We start from the raw sequence: 20,187 nt of genomic DNA on the forward strand, positions 1-20,187 counted from the left end.
AAAACACATCCATGAATTGGACCCAACAGAAATCAGATACATCAGTGAGATGTCGCCGTCACCACATGCCATTTCCATCCCCAGGGGCTCACGGGGTTATTTGATGAAGTCTCTCCCTGAGCTAACAATATTACAATGGAAGTGGCTTTCAGTACGATGAAGTCAGAAGTTGGGACAACCGCCCCCCCCCCCCACACACACACACAATAAAAAAACCAAATTCTATGGAATAGGCCCTAGATCAGAACATATAAATACACGAGCTTTTCATGGCTAGAGATTTGGATTACCCTAGGGCCAATCATTCACTTTATTTTGTTAGTAAAGACTTGTCTTTGAAACAATACATGTCTTACTTGGAAATAACGGCATCCGTCACCAAAGCTGTGGTAATCGCCAGTGTGATCAGAAGTATAGGAAGAGTCTTTCCCCACACACACACACCCCATGACTGAATATGAACAGAAGACAATTCAGGTTGTTAAGAGAAATCCAATTGTGGAGACTTTACACAAACATACAGTACTTGCCAACAGATGTGAAAGCTCTCAGGTTGTTTGAAAAGTGAAATAACATCATGTGAAATTTCGGAGGGGAACATCGAAGTCCCCTCTACATAAGCATTTGTCTCGTGTTCAGGCAGAGAAGTGGGCCTAGGTATTTACCATGGATGTAGTAGCAGCTGGAAAAAATACACTGGACACCCCTTCTCTTGTGTATATTTTTGGCAGTAATTTTAGACCTAAATTTATAAACTTTCTTTTGACCTCTGTTTTAATTACAGATCATTTTTTAATGACCTACACATGGGGAATGTACCAAAAAGGGAAGGAAAAAAAAAAGAAACATGCAGACGAGGGAGATATTATCAACAACAGCACACTCTATTCAGTATCCTATTTTATTTTCAACTCTTCATAAAGCAGGGGATTCTGGGTCCCCCCCCATCGCCCCGCCAGTTCAGACTACAGAACCACTGCTTTACAAGAAAGTGCTCAGGAAGGCAGAATTGGCCCGTGCTGCAGAGTTCAGTTATGCTCAGCGTCACGGAGCCTACATCCCACCGCGGTGATGAGGGCAGCCCCTTTGCCGCTGCCATCTTCAGAAAGAAGGAATGTCACGTCGCATTTGGGAGCCAGATCCTTGACAGTTTGGTGCATGACCTTTGAAAAGCTACGAAAGACAAGGCGGAAGGTTTTTAGCGGTCGTTTCTCTCCTGGTTCACAGACAGCAACATTACTGCGCATTTCTCAAATTAGCAGAAAGGGTTTGTGCTGACAGCAGTCTGCTTTGCTGTGTAAGAGAACACAGAAGTCAGCCCAAGGCCCAGGTAAGTGAACAGAACTAAGGATGCAGCTGCCAAAGGGTGGCAGAGGAAAGTCAGAAGCCTCTGTAGTCACAGAGAATTCCTCCTAATAACTTCCATCCAATCACCTCCTAGTTACCAAGTATGATACCTCACATAAAGGACTGTGGCTCTTAGTGCTCCTGCACTACAGGTAACACATTTTTAACTTTTCCGGTTGAGATGCTAAATTCCTCACTGAAAATGTGACCTGTCACTTATTCAGTGTTCCTAGAACGTGCACACTTATCTATATAGAACGTGCACTACCAGTTACTTTCTAGAGAAACACAACAAAAGAGACACATTCTAGAGAAACACTGTTCATCTGAACACATGAAGCTGCTTATTGAGTCAAGCCATGGGTCTATAAAGGACTGTATTGTCTTCTTGGACTGGACGCAGCTCTCCCAAGTCTCCCGGTCAACGTTTCTCACATTGCCTGCTACCAAATTTTTTTAACTGAAGATGCTGGGGATTGATCCTGGGACCTTCTGCATGCAAAGAAGACGCTCTTCCACTGAGTCATGGGCCGGTCCCCTTTACCTGAAGGATCTCTGGCATAAAACCAGCTCCACACAACAGCCCTGTCCACAATACCTTGATGCCCCTCCCGAAGCTACACTGACCTACTATGCAAGAACTGCATCACCATGAAGGATGACCGACCAAGGCTCCCAACTATACTCTTTTGCCCACTGCATTCCTAACACCTACTAACCATGGATTGGGGGAGGGGGGAGCTTATAAACCTCTAAACTTCAGGTTGTATTTGCTCCAACACAGACAGCCACAGAAAAGCAGTAAAGGCAAATATTCCAATACTTACTGTGGATGAAGTTTATATAGTGTACCATCTACCCCCACAGTTATGTCCAGATGCTCTAATCCTCGGTTCTCTCTTATTTTGTCTACCACGGCTGCCATTCCAGCTCCGCACACCTGGGCGGCCCTTCGCGACACTGCCCCACACACCGCCTTGACAATGATGCTGTCGTCGCAGGTGCTGTTCAGACCAAGTTGTTGGAGAATTGTGCGAACCTGAAGCAGTGCTAACCTGTCACTGGGGAGAAAAACAGAACTTCAAGCTTGTTTCCAAATGAAGCTTTTGCATTGGGGGCTTTTGTCTGCCCCCAAGCCGATATACTTTCACAATTAAGGCATCTGCAAAATTCAGACATACAGCTCACATTCTTCCCTAGCCTGATGCTGACACGATTTATTACAAATACAGTAAAAAAATCTTACATAAAATGTTAATTCCACAGTACTTCTCAAGAAGTTCTGAAACATACTGGAATTTTCAAAAACCGATTTACGAACAGATTTTTTAAATATCTGGCCATAACAATATTTGTATCACTTTAGGTTTTGCTATTTCTCATGCGATGTAATCAACATTTCTACTCTATCAAAAAAAAGTTTTAAGCATGGTTAGACACACGGGTTCCTGCCTAGGGAAGCTACAAATTTCTCAGCAAACCAGTTGGTAGTTCAACTTACCCTTTGACAGTCACAATCAGACTGTGAGCTGACCAAGGATATGTTCAAATTGCATCAAGCAACTCAAACAGTGCCCAAACACTAGGTTTGCAGTTGCCTGCTGGTCAGAAGCCAACTCACAGTTGATATGGGGCTCAAAGGGGAGCAGGGCTCTGATTCCAAACACTGAACATGAGTCAGCAGTGTGATGCGGTAGCTAAAACAAAAGTATAGTGTCCAGATCACGCGAAGTGATGGTATCACTTTACTCTACTCTGGTTAGACCTCACCTAGAGTACTGTGTTCAGTTTTGGGCACCACAATTTAAGAAAGATGTAGACAAGCTGGAACATGTCCAGAGGAGGGCAATAATGGTGAGGGGTCTGGAGACCAAGTCCTATGAGGAAAGGTTGAAGGAGCTGGGTATGTTTAGCCTGAAGAGGAGAAGACTGAGAGGGGATATGATAACCATCTTCAAGTACTTGAAGGGCTGTCATTTAGAGGATGGTGCCGAGCTGTTTTCTGTTGCCCAAGAAGGTCGGACCAGAACCAACAGGTTGACATTAAATCAAAAGAGTTTCCATCTAGACATTAGGAAGAATTTTCTAACAGTTACAGTGGTTCCTCAGTGGAACAGGCTTCCTCAGGAGGTGGTAAGCTCTCCTTCCATGGAGGTTTTTAAAAAGAGGTTAGATGGCCATCTGTCAGCAATGCTGATTCTGTGACCTTAGGAAGATGAGGAGAGGGAAGGCATCTTGGCCATCTTCTGGTCACTGGGGGGGGGGGAGGTAGTTGTGAATTTCCTGCATTGTGCAGGGGGTTGGACTTGATGACCCTGGTGGTCCCTTCCAACTCTATGATTCACCACCACCACCTTAAAGCAAAATAGCTATACAAGTGAAGTTGACAAAGGAGTGGAGAAAGAGCTCATTTCTCTTCCTTCCCCTCCAGGCTGGGTGGGGACAGAATCTATGCTTTGTTCTCTGTGTTACAGTGGCACCTTAGAGAACAACAAGATTTTGGGGGGTGTAAGCTTTCGAGAGTCAAAGCTCCCTTCGTCAGATATTTTGTCGTGTTATAATAAGGGAGAGGAGAAAGAGCTCATTTCTCTCCTTTTCTCTGCAGCCCAAGCCAACAGCTTCAAGTGGGGAGAAGTCCCCACTAAAAGTGCTGCAAAAGTCTGGGAGGCAGGAAAGTTTCCAGGACGGTAGATCAGAAGAACCTAACTTCTAGCTGTTAAGCTGAAAGTCAGCTTCTGAGTCCAACCCACCCCAAAATGAAATTTGCTGGCCACAGAGCAAACTTTCCCCAGCAGGTGATCAGAAACAGACTCTAACTGGTCTCTGCTGGCTACCAGTAGCCGGTTGCTGTAAATACATGCAAACAGTTTGTGAACACCTGAACAGCCATCTATTAACTGGGCTGCCAGATCACCACTGGATTACCGAAAGTGAGCTGAATTGGCAGGTGTTCAAGCATCCCCAATCCTGCCTCAGTGTATTCAGTGATCCCCAATTAAACACTTCTATAATTCAAATGTAACGTTGTGGAGAAAGAGGCATCACGGCCAAAAATCTACTGCTTTAACAAAGAAAGAATCAAATCCTCCTCTGTTTATCCATATGTTTGCATTATTCCATTTGTATTATTAGCTGTAGGAAAACCCCTAAGATTAAAAACACCTCCTCCTGCACTTCGAGGGATCCTTTTCTCCTGAACTTAACCTATCACAGGGTTATCAAACTTAACCTATCTTGCCTGGTTACTTGCGTGTGCGTTTTGGATTGATGGAACTGGAGAGGTTTATTCCACCAGAAATAATTAACAAAGGAGCAACTGTGCTGGAGGCCATTTTTGGTCAAGAAATCACTTCGCTGTTTGCAGTGCTTATGCTGCTATGCTCCTGTTTTCTCTCTCCCTTTTGATTGGGTCCCCCATGAAGTTCTGATAGATAAACTGGAGGACTGTGGACTGGACTCTAGGACAGTTAAGTGGACAGGGAACTGGTTGGAGAACTGCACCCGAAGAGTAGTTGCCAATGGCATTTCAGTAGGGTGCCAACAGATCTCAGCTCTGGGCCTCGTACTTTTCAATATCTTTATAAATGATCTGGATGAGGGGATGGAGGGACTACTCATTAAATGTGTAGATGACACCAAATTGGGAGGAGTAGTGAACATCCCAGAAGATAAAGACAGACGTCAATGAGATCTGAACACTCTGGAAAAGTGGGCAGATGTGAACAAGATGCAATTCAACAAGGACAGGTGCAGAGTTCTGCCTTTGGGTACCAAACATGAAAAGCATGCATACTGGATGGGGAATACATTTCTGGGTAGAAGCTTGTGTGAATAAGATCTTGGGGTATGCGTGTACTGTAAGCTAATTTTAAGCAGTCAGTGTGATGCAACTGCAAAAAATTATAGGAGGAAAGGTACTGACTGGATATTAAGGGGGGAATTTACAATAAGAGTTGTTCAGCAGTGGAATTGGCTGATAGGGAGGTGGTGAGCTCCCCCTCACTGGCAGTCTTCAAGCAGAGGCTGAACAGACACTTGTCAGGGATGCTTCAAGCTGATCCTGCATTGAACAGGGGGTTGGACTAGATGGCTCCTTCCAACTCTGTGATTCTGTGAGTCCCTTTATGCTGAACCAAACAATACTATAGCAACACCTAGTGGCAGAGCAGTGGTATTACAGCCCCATCAAGGGACAAATATTAACCATGCGCTCCCAATCCAGGGGGGAAACTCATTTTAAAAGCAAACCCTAAGATTAACACTCCCAAATGCTAGAAACCACAAAGGACACATAAACAATGATATCTAACATGCACCATTACTATAATGCTATCAAATAAGAATGCGGGGGGGAAGCTATTATTAATATAGCTTGTAAACAACAAGCCCTAGAGTTCATGGATATCTAGCTCACTTACCTCTCAATTTGGGAAAGGAACTTGGTTTCAAAAATGCCCCTAGTTTTCAGCGCTTCTGAAATCTGACCTCTGAAGAGGAATCCTCTTTTTGTGAAGTCGATCAAAATGTTGCGGACAATTTCCCCCAAGTACATTCCACTGATCATCTTCTCATACCTGCAACCACAGACGGAAGGAAGAACTGTTCAGAAAGGAGGGAGCCACAACGCCCACAGCCTGAAGCCCCTTGGCTGGCATCTAGTTCTTTATCAAGGAAAGCTTTTCTCAAATGGCAAAGGAAGTTTTCCTTGGGGAAGAACAGGAAACATGATCAGGAAGACCGAAACAGTGAAACTAAAATTAGGTCCACCATTATGCACAGTGGACTTCCCCCACAATGGCAGAGGAGACTAGCCAGGGAAGAGGCCGATCAAGCATCTCCTTCCCTTCTCATACCAGAAGGGGGTACTGACATGTTTGTTAGCTCTCAGTCAGCGTCTGATGAACCTCCATTTAAGCTCTGTATCCATGTCACTTGTTTTGGGGAGAAACAGGCTAAATTATGATTGGGGGTTTACTTCCCTGTGTTTGGGGGCTTGGCCTTGCTGCCTCCATACATAGAGGACACATGAGTGAGCATTGCCAGAGACTATATTCTTTGTCTTGGCCCATGAAGCTGACTTATCTGATCAAGGTTAGTATTATCTACTCTGACTGGTAGTGGCTGTCCAGGACTTCAGGTAACAGGTCTTTTGTAACATCTGCTACCTGAAACTTTTTTAACTGGAGAAGCCAGGGATTGAACCTGGGACCTTCTGCGTGCAGAGCATATGCACTACCACAGAGCCATGGCCTCTCCCTCCATTGCCTTATGACCCAATCCAGTGAGCTGCTATACAGGCAAATATGATCAGTAACAACCATCCCTGACAAAGCACAGGATCTTGCTTACCACACTACCCCATATTTAAGCAATAAATTACCTTTGTTTGCCACAGTTCAATGAGTATTCATCAACAGCTTTGTCATAGATGGTCCTTATGTCATCTAGGCATCCGTTGTCCCCAAAGGCACCCCACTCCATGTTCACACACATCCTTCCTTGGTCTCCCTCTACCATCTCTATGTTTCTCATTTCCTCCATATAGCATGCATTGCTGCCAGTTCCTAGAACAAGAAAATATTTTGATTCAAGGGCAGATCCATATATTTGCCCATTACAAGGTCACAGAGGGCAAATGATGGCAACTGAGAGTAAAAGAGCACTTCCTGGATCAGCAACATGGGCAATGGAAGTCAACTGGAAACTTCATGGTGAATAAGAGAAATGGCAAGTTGTCATGCCAGATTACTGAAGGGGAAAAAAGCTTTTCTTTACCGAGCATGATAACAACATTCAGGGATATCTAGTTCACCTACCTATCAGCTTGGTTTGGATTTGTGCTGCCATCACTTGGGGAAAATTATTAAAGATAGAAAGCAATGCTTCCTGAATAGGCAAACACTTTCAGCTCAAAATGCTGACAAAGGGAACCATTTAGTCTTGAATATTTTCAGCAGAGCTGACAGCATGTGTCTTTTCAAAAAGGAATTAAAGGGGAATTAAAAAAAAACCTTCAGCTCAGCCCTATTTTCTCCCCTCAGAAAAACTCTGAGATTAGGCTGAGCATTTATGGTCACTGGGTGACCTTCCAAAAATCACAATCAAACAGTCGAATATGCACCCACATTTTTGGTTCACAAACTTCAGTTGATGGCTGTCAAACCGTATCTCTCCTTAGGTTTTCTAAACATGTAGCAGTATCATCAACAGTATTAATAGCAATAACCATGTGCCTTCAAGTTGCAGCTGACTTATGGTGACCTCTCATGGGGTTTTCAAGGCAAGATAAGAGCAGAAGTGGTTTGCCGTTGCCTTCCTCTGCACTTGACATTGCCATGGTGGTCTCTCATCCGAGGGCTAACCCATGGCCAACTTTGCTTAGCTTCCAAGTTTTGATGAGCTCAAGCTAGTCAGGTTATTCAGGCTGTCGTCATCAACAGTGCAAATGGTCAATTCAATCAGAAGCATACAACTATCAGATTCAACCTAGTTACAGATTGTAAGAGGGATGCACTTGCTGTGTATGTGTGTGTGTGCGCGTGTGTGTGTATGTGTTAAATGCCGTCAAGTCGCTTCCGACTCATGGCGACCCTATGAATCAATGTCCTTAAAAACATCCTATCTTTAACAGCCTTGCTCAGGTCTTGCAAATTGAGGGCAGTGGCTTCCTTGATTGAGTCAATCCATCACTTGTTGGGTCTTCCTCTTTTCCTGCTGCCTTCAACTTTTCCTGGCATGATTGTCTTTTCCAGTGACTCTTGTCTTCTCATGTGACCAAAGTACAATAGCCTCAGTTTAGTCATTTTAGAGTCTTGGGTCAGTTCAGGCTTGATTTGATCTACAACCCACTGCTTTGTTTTTTTGGCGGTCCAGGGTATCCATAACACACTCCTCCAACACCACATTTCAAAGGAATCTACTTTCTTCCTATCAGCTTTCTTCATTGTCCAGCTTTCACACTTATACATAGTGGCATGAATTATCTTGATCTTGGTTGCCTTACACTTAAGAATCTTTTCTAGCTCCTTCATGTCTGCACTTCCCAGTCTCAATCTCCTTCTGATTTCTTCGCTGCAGTCTCCCTTTTGGTTGATGATGGAGCCAAGGAATAGAAAGTCTTCAACAATTTCAATTTACTCATTGTCCACCTTAAAGTTGAGTATTTCTCCTGTAGTCATTACTTCTGTCTTCTTGATGTTCAGCTATAGTCCTGCTTTGGCACTCTCTTTTAACTTTCACTTGCTACCACACACCTTTTTAAAGAAATAGCCTTGAGAAATATAACTCCTGAAGTAGCAAAGACTACTCAGAATGGATTTGGCAGAACTACAAAATGGAACAAAGGCTCTGGTTAGATCAGTAATCACCCTTTCCCCTTATCATCTGGTGTTCAAACACAGCAGAGTACTGCAGAGCAAACATTTCCCTCATATTGCATGGCTCCAGCTAACCATGTGACCAATGAAGCTGCCTTATAGCAGTGTAGACCATGGTCCGTCTAGCCCAGTATTACCCACTCTCATGGGCAGTGGCACTCCAAGCTCTCAGACAGGGGTCTTTCCCAGCTCTATTAACCAGACACAAGAACTGAACCTTTTCCATTCAAAACATGTGCTCCACCACTGAACAGTATGACAGAGTCATTTTTCTTGCATTTCCCAACAGGATGTCACTTGCTTGGCACCAGACTTGCCTTAGACCTCTTGCTATGGTATTAGTAAGAGAGCTAGTCAAAATTAGGATTCTTATAGTATAATCCTATGCAAAGCCACTCCAGTCTAAGCCCACTGATTTCAATTAGTTTAGATGGGAGTAAGTCTGCACAGGAGTGCACTGCTAAATTTTGCAACGTCACGGCCAGTGTAGCTAACCACGAAATATTCCCCAGAGAAATATGGAACTGGTAAAATCACCCTGAACTTTTAAATCACTCTGTATTTTTAAAAATTACAAAAAAATAAGCACATACCCACAATAAGTCCAATTTCACAATTTGGATCTTCATAGGCACAAGTCATCATCGTCCCAACTGTATCATTCACCACGGCCACAACATCTAAGTCAAATTCCTTTGGGAAAACAACAGTATGTTACCACAATGGCTTTTCCTGCAGTGTGTCAAAGCAACATTCACAGTCTTTTACAGGGCAGGGGAATTAACCTAAGTCTGCCATTTACTAATACCTGAACCCAACAGTTTGTTTTAAATAGGAGCAATGTGATGTATGCTGGTGTTCCACCTCAGCAGCACGTTTCAGGAAATGCACCAGTGCTATGTTTTTTAAAAAATGCTTCTACTTCTCATTTCCAACTATTTTCAATGGGGATAGAATACACTTATTTTTGTTTTGTGTAACCACATTGCAGCAACAGCTTTTGAGGTCTCCTTTTACAGAGCAGCCAAAAAATGGGAAATTTGGGGGGGCTTTTTATTTAAAATTTCTTTTTAGAAGAGAGTTACCCATTCTTCCTTTGCACACTCAATATTGCAAGAGATGTGTCAAATAACAACTCAGGAGAATTCTAGGTAGCCATGTTAGCAGCAAAATAAATCAAGCGTCCAACAGCGCCAAGACTAAACACCAAGAGCTCTAACTCATAAATGCTGGAATCAATTCTGTTAGTCTCTTAGGTGCCACGGGAAGTCAGTCTTACTTTACAACTTGGAAAAGCCAAGAGTATAATCAAACCATACACACATACGAAAGATATAAATTCCTGAAGACATCTTCATCTATCTCAAAAAATTAACAAGTGGAGGGGACCAGGTAAAATCTAACACCCTAAACTGCCCCCCCTCCTTTTCTAATTAGATTTGTCTGTTTCATCAGTTCTGCCATGTGGCTACTATATAATCCCTGCTTTGTTAGAACCTACAGGATGTCCCATCTCAGGGCAAAACAACACAAGATATATATATATATATTTTTTTTTTTTTACGGGTTCAGGTTCCTCCCAACACAGCTTGCAGCCATACAGCAGCTATGGGGAATGTCAGACTGTGGGAACCTAATTCAGCCCATGACCACGGTGGATTGGGAAAAGTGGTTCCTACCTCCTCCCTCGCACCATTTTTATGAGCTGAAATGGACCCAAGGGAAGATTTGCCCCATTTTAGAGCTGCACATGAACAGAATGCTGCACGTGCAGCTCCAAAAGTGGGGCAAATAATCTTGTGCTAAACTGTGCTATTTTCTTTTCCAACAGTGTAGTAATCAGCATCACGTTTCTGTTGACTGGATATACTGTATTTTTCGCTCCATAAGACGCACCTGACCATAAGACGCACCTAGTGGTCTGGGTGCCAGGTCCCCCAAGTTTTAACCCTGCAGATGTAAACATAGCAAATGGCTATGTTTACATTGCAGGGTTAATCCAGCCTCTAGTGGCTGTCTCCCTGATAGCCACTAGAGGCGCTTCCGCGATGCTCAATGCGAAAATCGAATTAAGTAATGCTTTCCTGTAGGCGGTAATAATAATCACGTCCAGCGAGCAGGCCGGGTGATCCATGGGGGGGGAGGGTAGGGCAGGGCAGGAAACCTCTGGCGGCGCATCCAGCGCGGAGGCTGGGGGATTGAGGGGGGGAGGAAAGGCCAGGGGCTCTCCGGCGGAGCATCCAGCGCGGAGGCTGGGGAATGGGGGGGAGGGCAGGGCAGGGGCTCCCTGGCGGCGCGTCCAGTTTGAACCCCCCCACCGCCCATCAGCTGTTTGTCGGGCAGCGGGGGGGGATTTGTGGCAGAGCCGCACACAGGAGCTGCGGTTTGCCAACCACTGCTCTCGGCGATTCGGCTCCAGTTACGGTAACACACACACACACACACACATTCACTCCATAAGACGCACAGACATTTCCCCTCACTTTTGAGGAGGAAAAAAGTGCGTCTTATGGAGCAAAAAATACGGTATAAAATAATATAAAGATGTTTTAACGGAAACTAAAAATTGAATAATTTCTGCTGTATAATACATTCCCATTTACAATCTGGAATTAAACCAATGTCTTGTTCCTTTTTTAAAAAAACTAAAGGTGAGTCTGTACAATGATTTATTAATAGTTATATTGTAAATCTGGCCTAAAACACCTTTAGACCCATTGTATAACTTACATAGTAGTATGTATTTCATATTATAAAAATATACTATATTAGCAAAAGTAACAGAATCTGACGTCTGCCTCTATATTTGCAGACTCATATTTTTCTTGAATCAGCTGCAAGCATAAGAAAATAATAATCTATCTTTGAGGATCTACATTTCTCTACCATTTTCCTTATGTGTATGTTAACTTTCAAAAATGTATTCCATTTTTAACAATGCAAAAGACGTACATGTGAAAATGTACCACTTACTCAGGACCAATAGTACTAAACAATGAACATTACCTGCTAACGTTACTCTAAGTAAACACATAAAAACCTCACCTCTCTTCTTTTAATTCCTTCCCTTAGCAAATTAACAACATCTTCTCCTTCACAGTCAGTAGCCTTAAAGCCCTTGGTCCAATTTAGAAGAATGCCCTGAAAAGTAAAAAGACATTTTATTTCCATCTGCCACCAGGGCATCTAGAACATGGTAACATTTTGTTTGGCCCTTAACTTGGTTATCATTTTGAGCACGCACACATTCACAAATTACTTTTTCACGATCTCCTCTGCCAGTGTATAGGGACAGCCTGCAAAGTGATTTGCTGCTTTTGTTTTTTTTTTTGGGTGCTATCAAGTCACAGCTGACTTATGGGGATCCTGTAGTGTTTTCAAGGCAAGAGACATTCGGAGGTGGTTTGCCATTGCCTGCCTCTGCGTCATGACCCTGGTGTTCCTTGGAGGTTGCCCATCCAATACTAACCAGGGCCAACCCTTCTTAGCTTCTGAGATCGGATGAGATCAGGCTAGCCTGGGGCGATCCAGGTCAGGGCTATTTGCTGCATACTATCAGCTATTACAAATCCATGTCAAATGAAGGACGGCCTGGTTTGTGTCATGCTTCTGTCAACAATCTGAGGGGGCACAAAGATTGGCTACACATAGAAGCCAAGTAGTTTGACCCAGAAGTTAAAAAGCCTGGAACTGGAGATTTTCCTGGTCCTATCAACATTATGTTTGAGCAAGTAAAATGTTTTACCTTTAGATGTGCTACAATTATTTTTGCATGCATCTTCTCAGCCGATAAACCACAGCTCAAAATCTGCCCTCAAAACATATATCAAAAAACTGAATTATATAATAACAGTAACAAGAACAACAACTTACAGCATCTAAACTTGTCTGTTTGCAAGGAAAAGAAAACGTAAAGCCCAGAGGCAATCGTGCACCTTTTATTCCCATGTAATCCAGGAAATCCGAGATGCAGGAAACAATGTGATCAAAGAGCTTTTTAAAAAAGAAAGAAGCATAGATCAGAAGTAGATACACATTTTTTAAAGGTATATGCTTAGCAGTCTTTGAACATTAGCAATCATGTAAAAACAACAACCAAACACTTAGAAATTTACCTCTTCTCCAGTCCCCTGCATAACCTCTATGGGAATTGCATATATTTTATTGTGCATCTCCACCATTCTCCTTTTACCGCTTCGGATCTTCACAAGCAAAACTCTAAAGTTTGTTCCTCCAAGATCCAGAGCCAGAAAGTCTCCATTCTCTGCCGAGAAAGCATTCAACAGGTAAGACATTAGGAATAAAGTAGGTCACTCTTTCAGTCCTTCGGCCACTCTTATTTCATATAAATTTGCATTAAGATTGGGGTCTCTTTATAGAGACTGTGTATTCCATTTAAGAGATTTACTGAAAAGAATGGAATTGGAAGTGGGGGGAACAAAGGCTTATTAATGCACGACAACAGGGAATCTGGAAATATTACATTTAGTGATTTGTACACACTAAAAGTGGAAAACCGGCCAGCAGATGGTGCTCCACCTCCACAGAAAGTATACACTCTTCCAACACAACATCAGCACAGTTTTTAAAAGTCACACTGAACAAAACAGGAGAAATTGGCATATTTTCTGCCCATCACATACAAGAGAATGAAGAATGAGAACAGAGCAACCCTAAGCAGTTACTCCAGTCTAACCCCATTCATTTCAATGGGGTTAGACTAGAGTAACTCTACACAGAATTGCACTGTTAATATGCAAGAATCATAGAGTTGGAAGGGACCACCAGGGTCATCTAGTCCAACCCCCGGCACAATACAGGAACTTCACAACTACCGGATCAGACCAAAGGCCCGTCAAGTCCAGCGTTCTGTTCACACAACAGCCGATCAGCTACCTCTAGGAAGCCCACAAGCAGGATGACTGCAACAGCATTCTCCCACCTGTGCTCCCCAGCAAGTGATTTAAAGAGGCATATTACCTTTGGTACTGGACCTGGTACTGCTGCTGGTACTGCCAAAGAATTTATTGTGAACCAGTGTGGTGTAGTGGCTAAGAGCGGTGAGACCAAAGTGTAATGCCAGCTTGGAAAGTGTTGCCTGAGAGTAACAGAACCACTCCATTACTGTGCAAACTATGAACCAGACTCTAAAATTCGCCACCCACAGCTGTATTTTTCAAGAGGTGAAGTTAACATGACTAGGTCCCCCCTACCCACCCACCCTCAGTAGCTTCAGCAATACTGATGCTGCAACACATTCAAGCTGCAGTTCTCTGGATTCTGGCATGTAAGATGCAGTTAGCAACACTTGAGCATTTACAGGACCAGTGACACAAATGAAAATTGATCGGGCAGATTTTAGCAAACATGAAATGGCTCATGTACATTGCCAGTTTAACAGTGCTGTCCTAAGCCGACTTACACCCTTTGAAGTCAATGGGCTTCCTCATCCATCGAAGTCAATGAGTTTACAATGGTGTAACTCTGTCTAGGATATCAGCTTCAGATGGAGCAGGAAGCAGCACTTAGATATTCGCCATTCTCAGTCAAAGACAATGCAAAAGAAGGCAGAGACTCAAGCTGTGACTTGGTTCTTCTATGGACAAACTGGGACAGCAGAGTGGCTAAGAGGCTGAGCTACGGTTCAGGAAGTCCAGGGCTCGTATCACAAAATCACACAAGGTTGGAAGAGACCACAAGGGCCATCCAGTCCAACCCCCTGCCATGCAGGATCCCACAATCAAAGCACTCCCGACAGATGGCCATCCAGCCTCTGCTTAAAGACCTCTGAAGACGGGGACTCCACCACCCTCCGAGGCAGCACATTCCACTGTCGAACCGCCCTCACAGTCAGAAAGTTCTTCCTAATGTTTAGGTGGAATCGCTTTCCTCTTAGTTTAAATCCATTACTCCGTGTCCTAGTCTCTGAAGCAACAGAAAACAAGCTAGTTCCCTCATTAACATGGCATCCCTTCAAATATTTAAACATGGCTATCATGTCACCCCTTAACCTTCTCTTCTCCAGACTAAACCAACCCAATTCCTTAAGTCTCTCCTCATAGGGCATAGATTCCAGACCTTTGACCATTTTGGCGCTCTCCTCTGGACACGCTCCAACTTATCAGCATCCTTCTTAAATTGTGCAGACCAAAACTGGACACAGTATTCCAAGTGAGGTCTGACCAATGCAGAATACAGTGGAAGTATTACTTCCCTTGATCTAGACACAATACTCCTATTGATGCTGCCCAGAATTGCATTGGCCTTCCTAGCCACCATATCACACTGTTGACTCATATTCAGTTTGTGGTATTTCATCTCTGTTACCAACTCACTAGGTAACTTTAGGCAAACCCGTATGCCGTAAGGGGACAAAATTATGTGAAGTGCTTCGAATGACTGAAAGCGCTATGCTAAATGCTGAGTATGTGTCTGAGACTGCATACCCCACCAAAGGCATTTTGTGCCAGCAAGTCCCATAGCGGGGGACGGTGCCTGGCCTTGGCAGGAACTACTCGGGAGTCAGCCAGCTCTCAGCAGCAGGCAGCTCTCAGCAGAACTGACCTTCTTAGAGGTCGGGCGGGGCAGCCAGCAGAACAGCAAGAGGCAGATCAGGCCAGGCCTCACCGGAGCTGGCAAAGAATAACGGATGCAGCACAGCCGGGGGAATGGGCGTGTATGGGGGGGAGGAGACCTGCAAAGCCAGAGCTCACTGATCAGGGCCAGCCGGAGGCAGCCCAGCTCAGGCTTGGCAGGAGGGTGAGTGAAGGATGGGAAAGCCTATGGGGAAGATGGCTGGAAAGGGAGACGGGACAGGGGGAGGGAACAGAAGAGATCCCAGTTAGGCCAATGGGAATTTCTGCTACCAGACAGGGGGCTGCAAAGTCTGAGGAAGCACAGAGAGCAAAGGTACAAGGCAGCGCAACCCCCTTTGCCTCCTAATCGGAGGCCTTCAGGGACAGCACGGTGCTGGGCACCAACGCAGGCACTCCAGGGGACCAGGGGGTGATGGTGGGGCATCACAGTATTATTGTTATTTTCTGGCGTTGATGGTTTATGCTACAGCAAAGGCTCATTCAAGATCAGTAACTGAACACCGTCAATAGATCTGATGCGTTCAAAATCTATTCAGCTGTATGATTTGTGTCAAGAACTTTCCAAAGGAAGAAAAAGCACCAGCATGTATTCGTGTGCATAAAGTATTTCCTTTCAAACTTCTCCTCTGAAAAATGCTCACACTTAAATCACGAACTGTTTTTTTTTTTAACTTGGGAGTTTTAAGAGGAGTTTCTTAGAAGGGGGCAATATGAAAAGGTGCCTTCTGAAAGGGTCGCTCAGGTGAGGGGATAGGAACATGCACCGAAAGAGTGCAGCCCCATCTCTGGATTTTGGGTTTCCTTACTTGTAAAAATCACCCTTGAAATGCCACTTTAACCAGGAGAGCATTCACCTGTCCCATCTGGCGTGCTGCGGACAAAAGTGGGCAGCATCTTGACTTTGGCGTGGTCGTGAGATTTCTTCCGCAGGCCGGCCTCTATCTCCATCCGCATCCTCTTCTTCACCTGCAGCAACTGCTCGTTTGTGAGCTTGAACTCAGCCAGGGTGACGCCGATGAGCCGATGCTGCTCGGACAACCTGTAGGCGACCGCCGTCACCATGGCAGCACCCTTCCCGCTGCCGCTCTCGGACAGCAGAAACCGTACGTCCGAGTCGGGCACTAAGCGCCGCACCGTTTTGTGCAGGCGCCTGGAGTATCTGCAGAAAGAAACCCATAGCACAAAAGTCAGCTCCCTGGGATTTTAGGGAAACATTTATTGGATCAGGCCAGCTCTACAGCAGTAGCCTGTCTGAATAGTCAGCACTTCATGATACATGAGCAGCATACATAGGCACAGAGCTGTCTAGCCCTATACATGAGTGACTGGAGGAGTGTGGGGGGCAATTCACTAAAGTCTAGCCCTACAACACATGGATCACATCAACCCTTTTCAGGCACAACATATCTAGTGTTCTGATGTTGTATACGGGGAGAGCATGCTATGCGTGATCCTGTTGGTATGCGCAATCACCATTTTGTATGGAACAGGCAACACTCATTTTCCATATAATCCACCGTAGGCACCACGTTGTCCAACATTTCAAGAGTGTGTCTGCATTTGCACATACCAACACTGCACAATGTGCACATTGCCCATTTTCACACATAATGGCAATCATATATACTGAGAGGATAGTGCGTAGCATGCTCTCCTGGCATGCAATGTGAAAAGAGCTACCTGCACAAAGTAATCATGTGGGTCAAGTTCTCAAGCCAACATTGCCACTCCCAGGAGAGTGGTCTGTAACAAGTCTGCTCTGTAACTGGTTCCTTAGCTGCTTTTGGACATTCTATACTGTGATGTTAAAGGCAGCTTGCCCTCTTGTATCTGTATCAAATGTTCTGTTTACTTAAAGTCAAGTCCTGAGCACATGCCCAAATGCCAGCTTGATGTGCTACACGTCTGACCTTTGCAAGAGACGATCCCTAACAGGTGCCAAAGGATAATTATGGAAAGCGCACAAGAACTCACTGCGGGTGCATCTTGTAAAGAGAGCCATCAACCCCCACGGTAGTGCGGAGACGGCCGACTCCCTTGTTGTCCCGGAGCTGGTTCAGGATGGCCCCCAAAGTAGCAGCCACCAGGTTTGCGGAGCGGAAAGAAACGATTGTGCACACGTGCTGGACAGCAATGCAGTCTTCATGGGAAGGCTCAACCCCAAGACATGTCAATATCTCTTTGGCTTTATGCAAACCTTCCTTGCTCCTAAAAACACAGAAATTACAAGACTGAAATCAGTTATGGATTTCTAAAAGACATGGTTAAGTAACACGATCCAATGAGCTTGTTCCTTATCAAGCAGATGGTGTTATAAGAGTCCAAGAACGCATGGCAAGAGAGCCTCCAAGCAGGGAGTCATCCGGGTCACAGGAACTATATTGGCACAAATAGGGACGTTGGAAGAAACAGAGCACAATGACCTAAAGAGGCTTTCACGTCTAGATCAACTAGTGGAATTAGCAGGTGGGCCCTCCTTTCAAAGGAAGGCAGCATACTGCTGTTAGATCCTACTTGGGACCAATGTGACCAATTAAGGGCAAAGTTTTGGAAGTCAGCCTTTTATGTGGACCGCACAGTCAAGTCACAGATATAGCAGCTGATAACATCCATACAATCTTCAGTAAACCCAAGAGGAAACATATCACCCGTAGGGAGTTCCATGAATAAAATCACAAGCAACTTCGTCAGAAACATTACAGTGCTAACTGACACAAGAAAAGTGTTTCACTGGCCTACCAAGCATGCATATAGTATTGACTGTGTAGAAAGGTCTTCACCCAGGAGTACTTACCTCCCTGAATCATACCTACATCAATTACTCTTATCAACTTTATGACCTGATTACGCTGTCTCAAAGTGAGACTGTGACTGTAGCAAGGACGCAAAGGAGGTAAAAGTCGTCAATGTAGATATGATTCAGGGATGTAATTACTCTTGGTTAAGACTTTTCTGCCCAATCCAATATTCGTGCAGCAAATGCACATTTGTTTCCCATTTTTCCACACAACTCAAAACATCTCTCCCTCCCGCCACCCCGTAACACTTTTGTTTTTAGAAATGACGTTTTCCACCCACGCACTCAAAGCATAGCAAGAAGGTAAATATCCAGGGGGGAAATGCAACAGTTCACCTGTAACAAGAGATTCACTCCCACATCCTATCAGACAACCTGCACTAAGCAATTTTAAAGGCTTTGCCTGTGCAAAGCTGTCTAGCAGCAAAGTTCTCCAGGATTTAGCTATTAAAGGTGACTGTGTGTGTGTGTGTGTGTGTGTGTGTGTGCGCGTGCGTAAAGTGCCGTCAAGTCACAGCCCATTTATGGCAACCCCTTTTGGGGGTTTTCATGGCAAGAGACTAACAGAGGTGGTTTGCCAGTGCCTTCCTCTGCACAGCAACCCTGGACTTCCTCGGTGGTCCCCCATCCAAATACTAACCAGGGCCAACCCTGCTTAGCTTCTGAGATCTGACGAGATCAGACTAGCCTGGGCCATCCAGGTCAGGGCATTAAATGTGATTAACAACCTTTAATTCTGATAAAACGAAGAGTAAGGGGCTTGAGTTCAGTTCTTTGAACTATTAACCTGCAAACCAGACAGAATACCTGTAGAAACTTTTATGGAGATACAAAAATATTGTTTTTATTGGAAAAGGCAGAAAAAAAATACAGGCATGAAAAATGTACCCTACAATTACTGCGAAATGCTAAAACTATCAAAGTTCCTAGCATTGCTTAATCATATTAAAATCATATTAAAAGTAACAGCTTTTGTCTCACTGCCTTTAGGGATTATCAAAAAACCCAAGTTATTTTACCCAGCTGCCATTCAGAAAAATCTGATTTGCTTGTCATAGGAGTGCATATTTATGGAAAAAATCCATCTTTCTCTTTCTCTAAATCTGTTCTATCATAATAATGTGGTTATTATACAAATAATGGAGTGCAAGTACAAGATCATCAACAATCAAGAATCAGAAGGACCTGTTGGATACTGTTTGGGATGCAGTTTGGGATGACGGCTCTTTCTCTCTGCCAGCTTACAAAGGTATGTTTTAAGCAAGTTTCTTCATTCTTTAGAGGCTGTGCTATCCCCACACCAGTCTGCAACTACTCTTTAGCAGGAATGCACACAGGGACATATATGATATTGGTGGTGTTACACCTTGCATATGGTTCCTTCTCCCCCAAATCAGCTCTGGGTGGGCAGTGAAAAGCTTCTGGAAAGGTCTGATATAGGAGCACGAAGCCACCCCCCCACCCCCCTGTCATGGTCCAAGCCAACGGCTCTTCCCGCCCAATTGGACCCGTGGGGGGGTGGCTTCGCGCTCCTATATCAGACCTTTCCAGAAGTTTGTCAGAAAGATCCACGGCTGGCCTGCGCACGCGCAGTACCCATGTGTGCCTGCACGGAGGCCACGAAGATGAACAGGCAGTTCCAAAGCTGATGGGGGCAGAGGAATCCTTGAAGGTTAGCTATTGGGCAGCAGCAGTAGTGGAAGGTGACACTGGCGGAGGATCTTTCATAGACAACGGCAGTGCCACTACAGCTAACCCGGGTTAGCACTGTGCAGAAGGCGGCACTGGTAAACCACTTCTGACCAACCTTTACCTTGAAAACCCTATGATGAGTCAATCCAAAATAGAAAAAGACATAGTGCCGAAAATTGGGACCCCCAGGTGGGATGGCACTCAATCAGCTACTGGGGAAGAGCAGAGGACAAGTACAAGTAGCGCTGTTCTTACTGATGCGATTGGACTAAAGCCAAAAGGACGTTCAGTGGTTGACGTGAATGGATGCAAAAGGAAAGTCCAAAGCTGTTCAATGCATATAATAGGAACATGGAATGTCAAAAATATGAATCAAGGT

General features: G+C 44.5%; 1 protein-coding gene across 1 annotated transcript in view; it reads right to left on the reverse strand.

Annotated features, from left to right (window-relative positions):
- Positions 1-729: 729 nt before the first annotated feature.
- LOC130477382 (hexokinase-1) overlaps positions 730-20,187 on the reverse strand; it is a 47,930-nt gene continuing 28,472 nt past the window's right edge. The window contains exons 9-18 of the mRNA XM_056849318.1: positions 17,294-17,527; positions 16,174-16,478; positions 12,839-12,987; positions 12,597-12,716; positions 11,769-11,864; positions 9,317-9,416; positions 6,728-6,911; positions 5,766-5,921; positions 2,175-2,408; positions 730-1,173 (exon numbers count right to left, since the gene is read on the reverse strand). Coding sequence (XP_056705296.1) covers positions 1,029-1,173; positions 2,175-2,408; positions 5,766-5,921; positions 6,728-6,911; positions 9,317-9,416; positions 11,769-11,864; positions 12,597-12,716; positions 12,839-12,987; positions 16,174-16,478; positions 17,294-17,527 — 1,723 coding nt within the window. The 3' untranslated portion in view covers positions 730-1,028. The remainder of the gene's footprint in view (positions 1,174-2,174; positions 2,409-5,765; positions 5,922-6,727; positions 6,912-9,316; positions 9,417-11,768; positions 11,865-12,596; positions 12,717-12,838; positions 12,988-16,173; positions 16,479-17,293; positions 17,528-20,187) is intronic.

The sequence above is a fragment of the Euleptes europaea genome, chromosome 5, assembly GCF_029931775.1.
Source record: "Euleptes europaea isolate rEulEur1 chromosome 5, rEulEur1.hap1, whole genome shotgun sequence".
Taxonomy (NCBI): Eukaryota; Metazoa; Chordata; class Lepidosauria; order Squamata; family Sphaerodactylidae; genus Euleptes; species Euleptes europaea.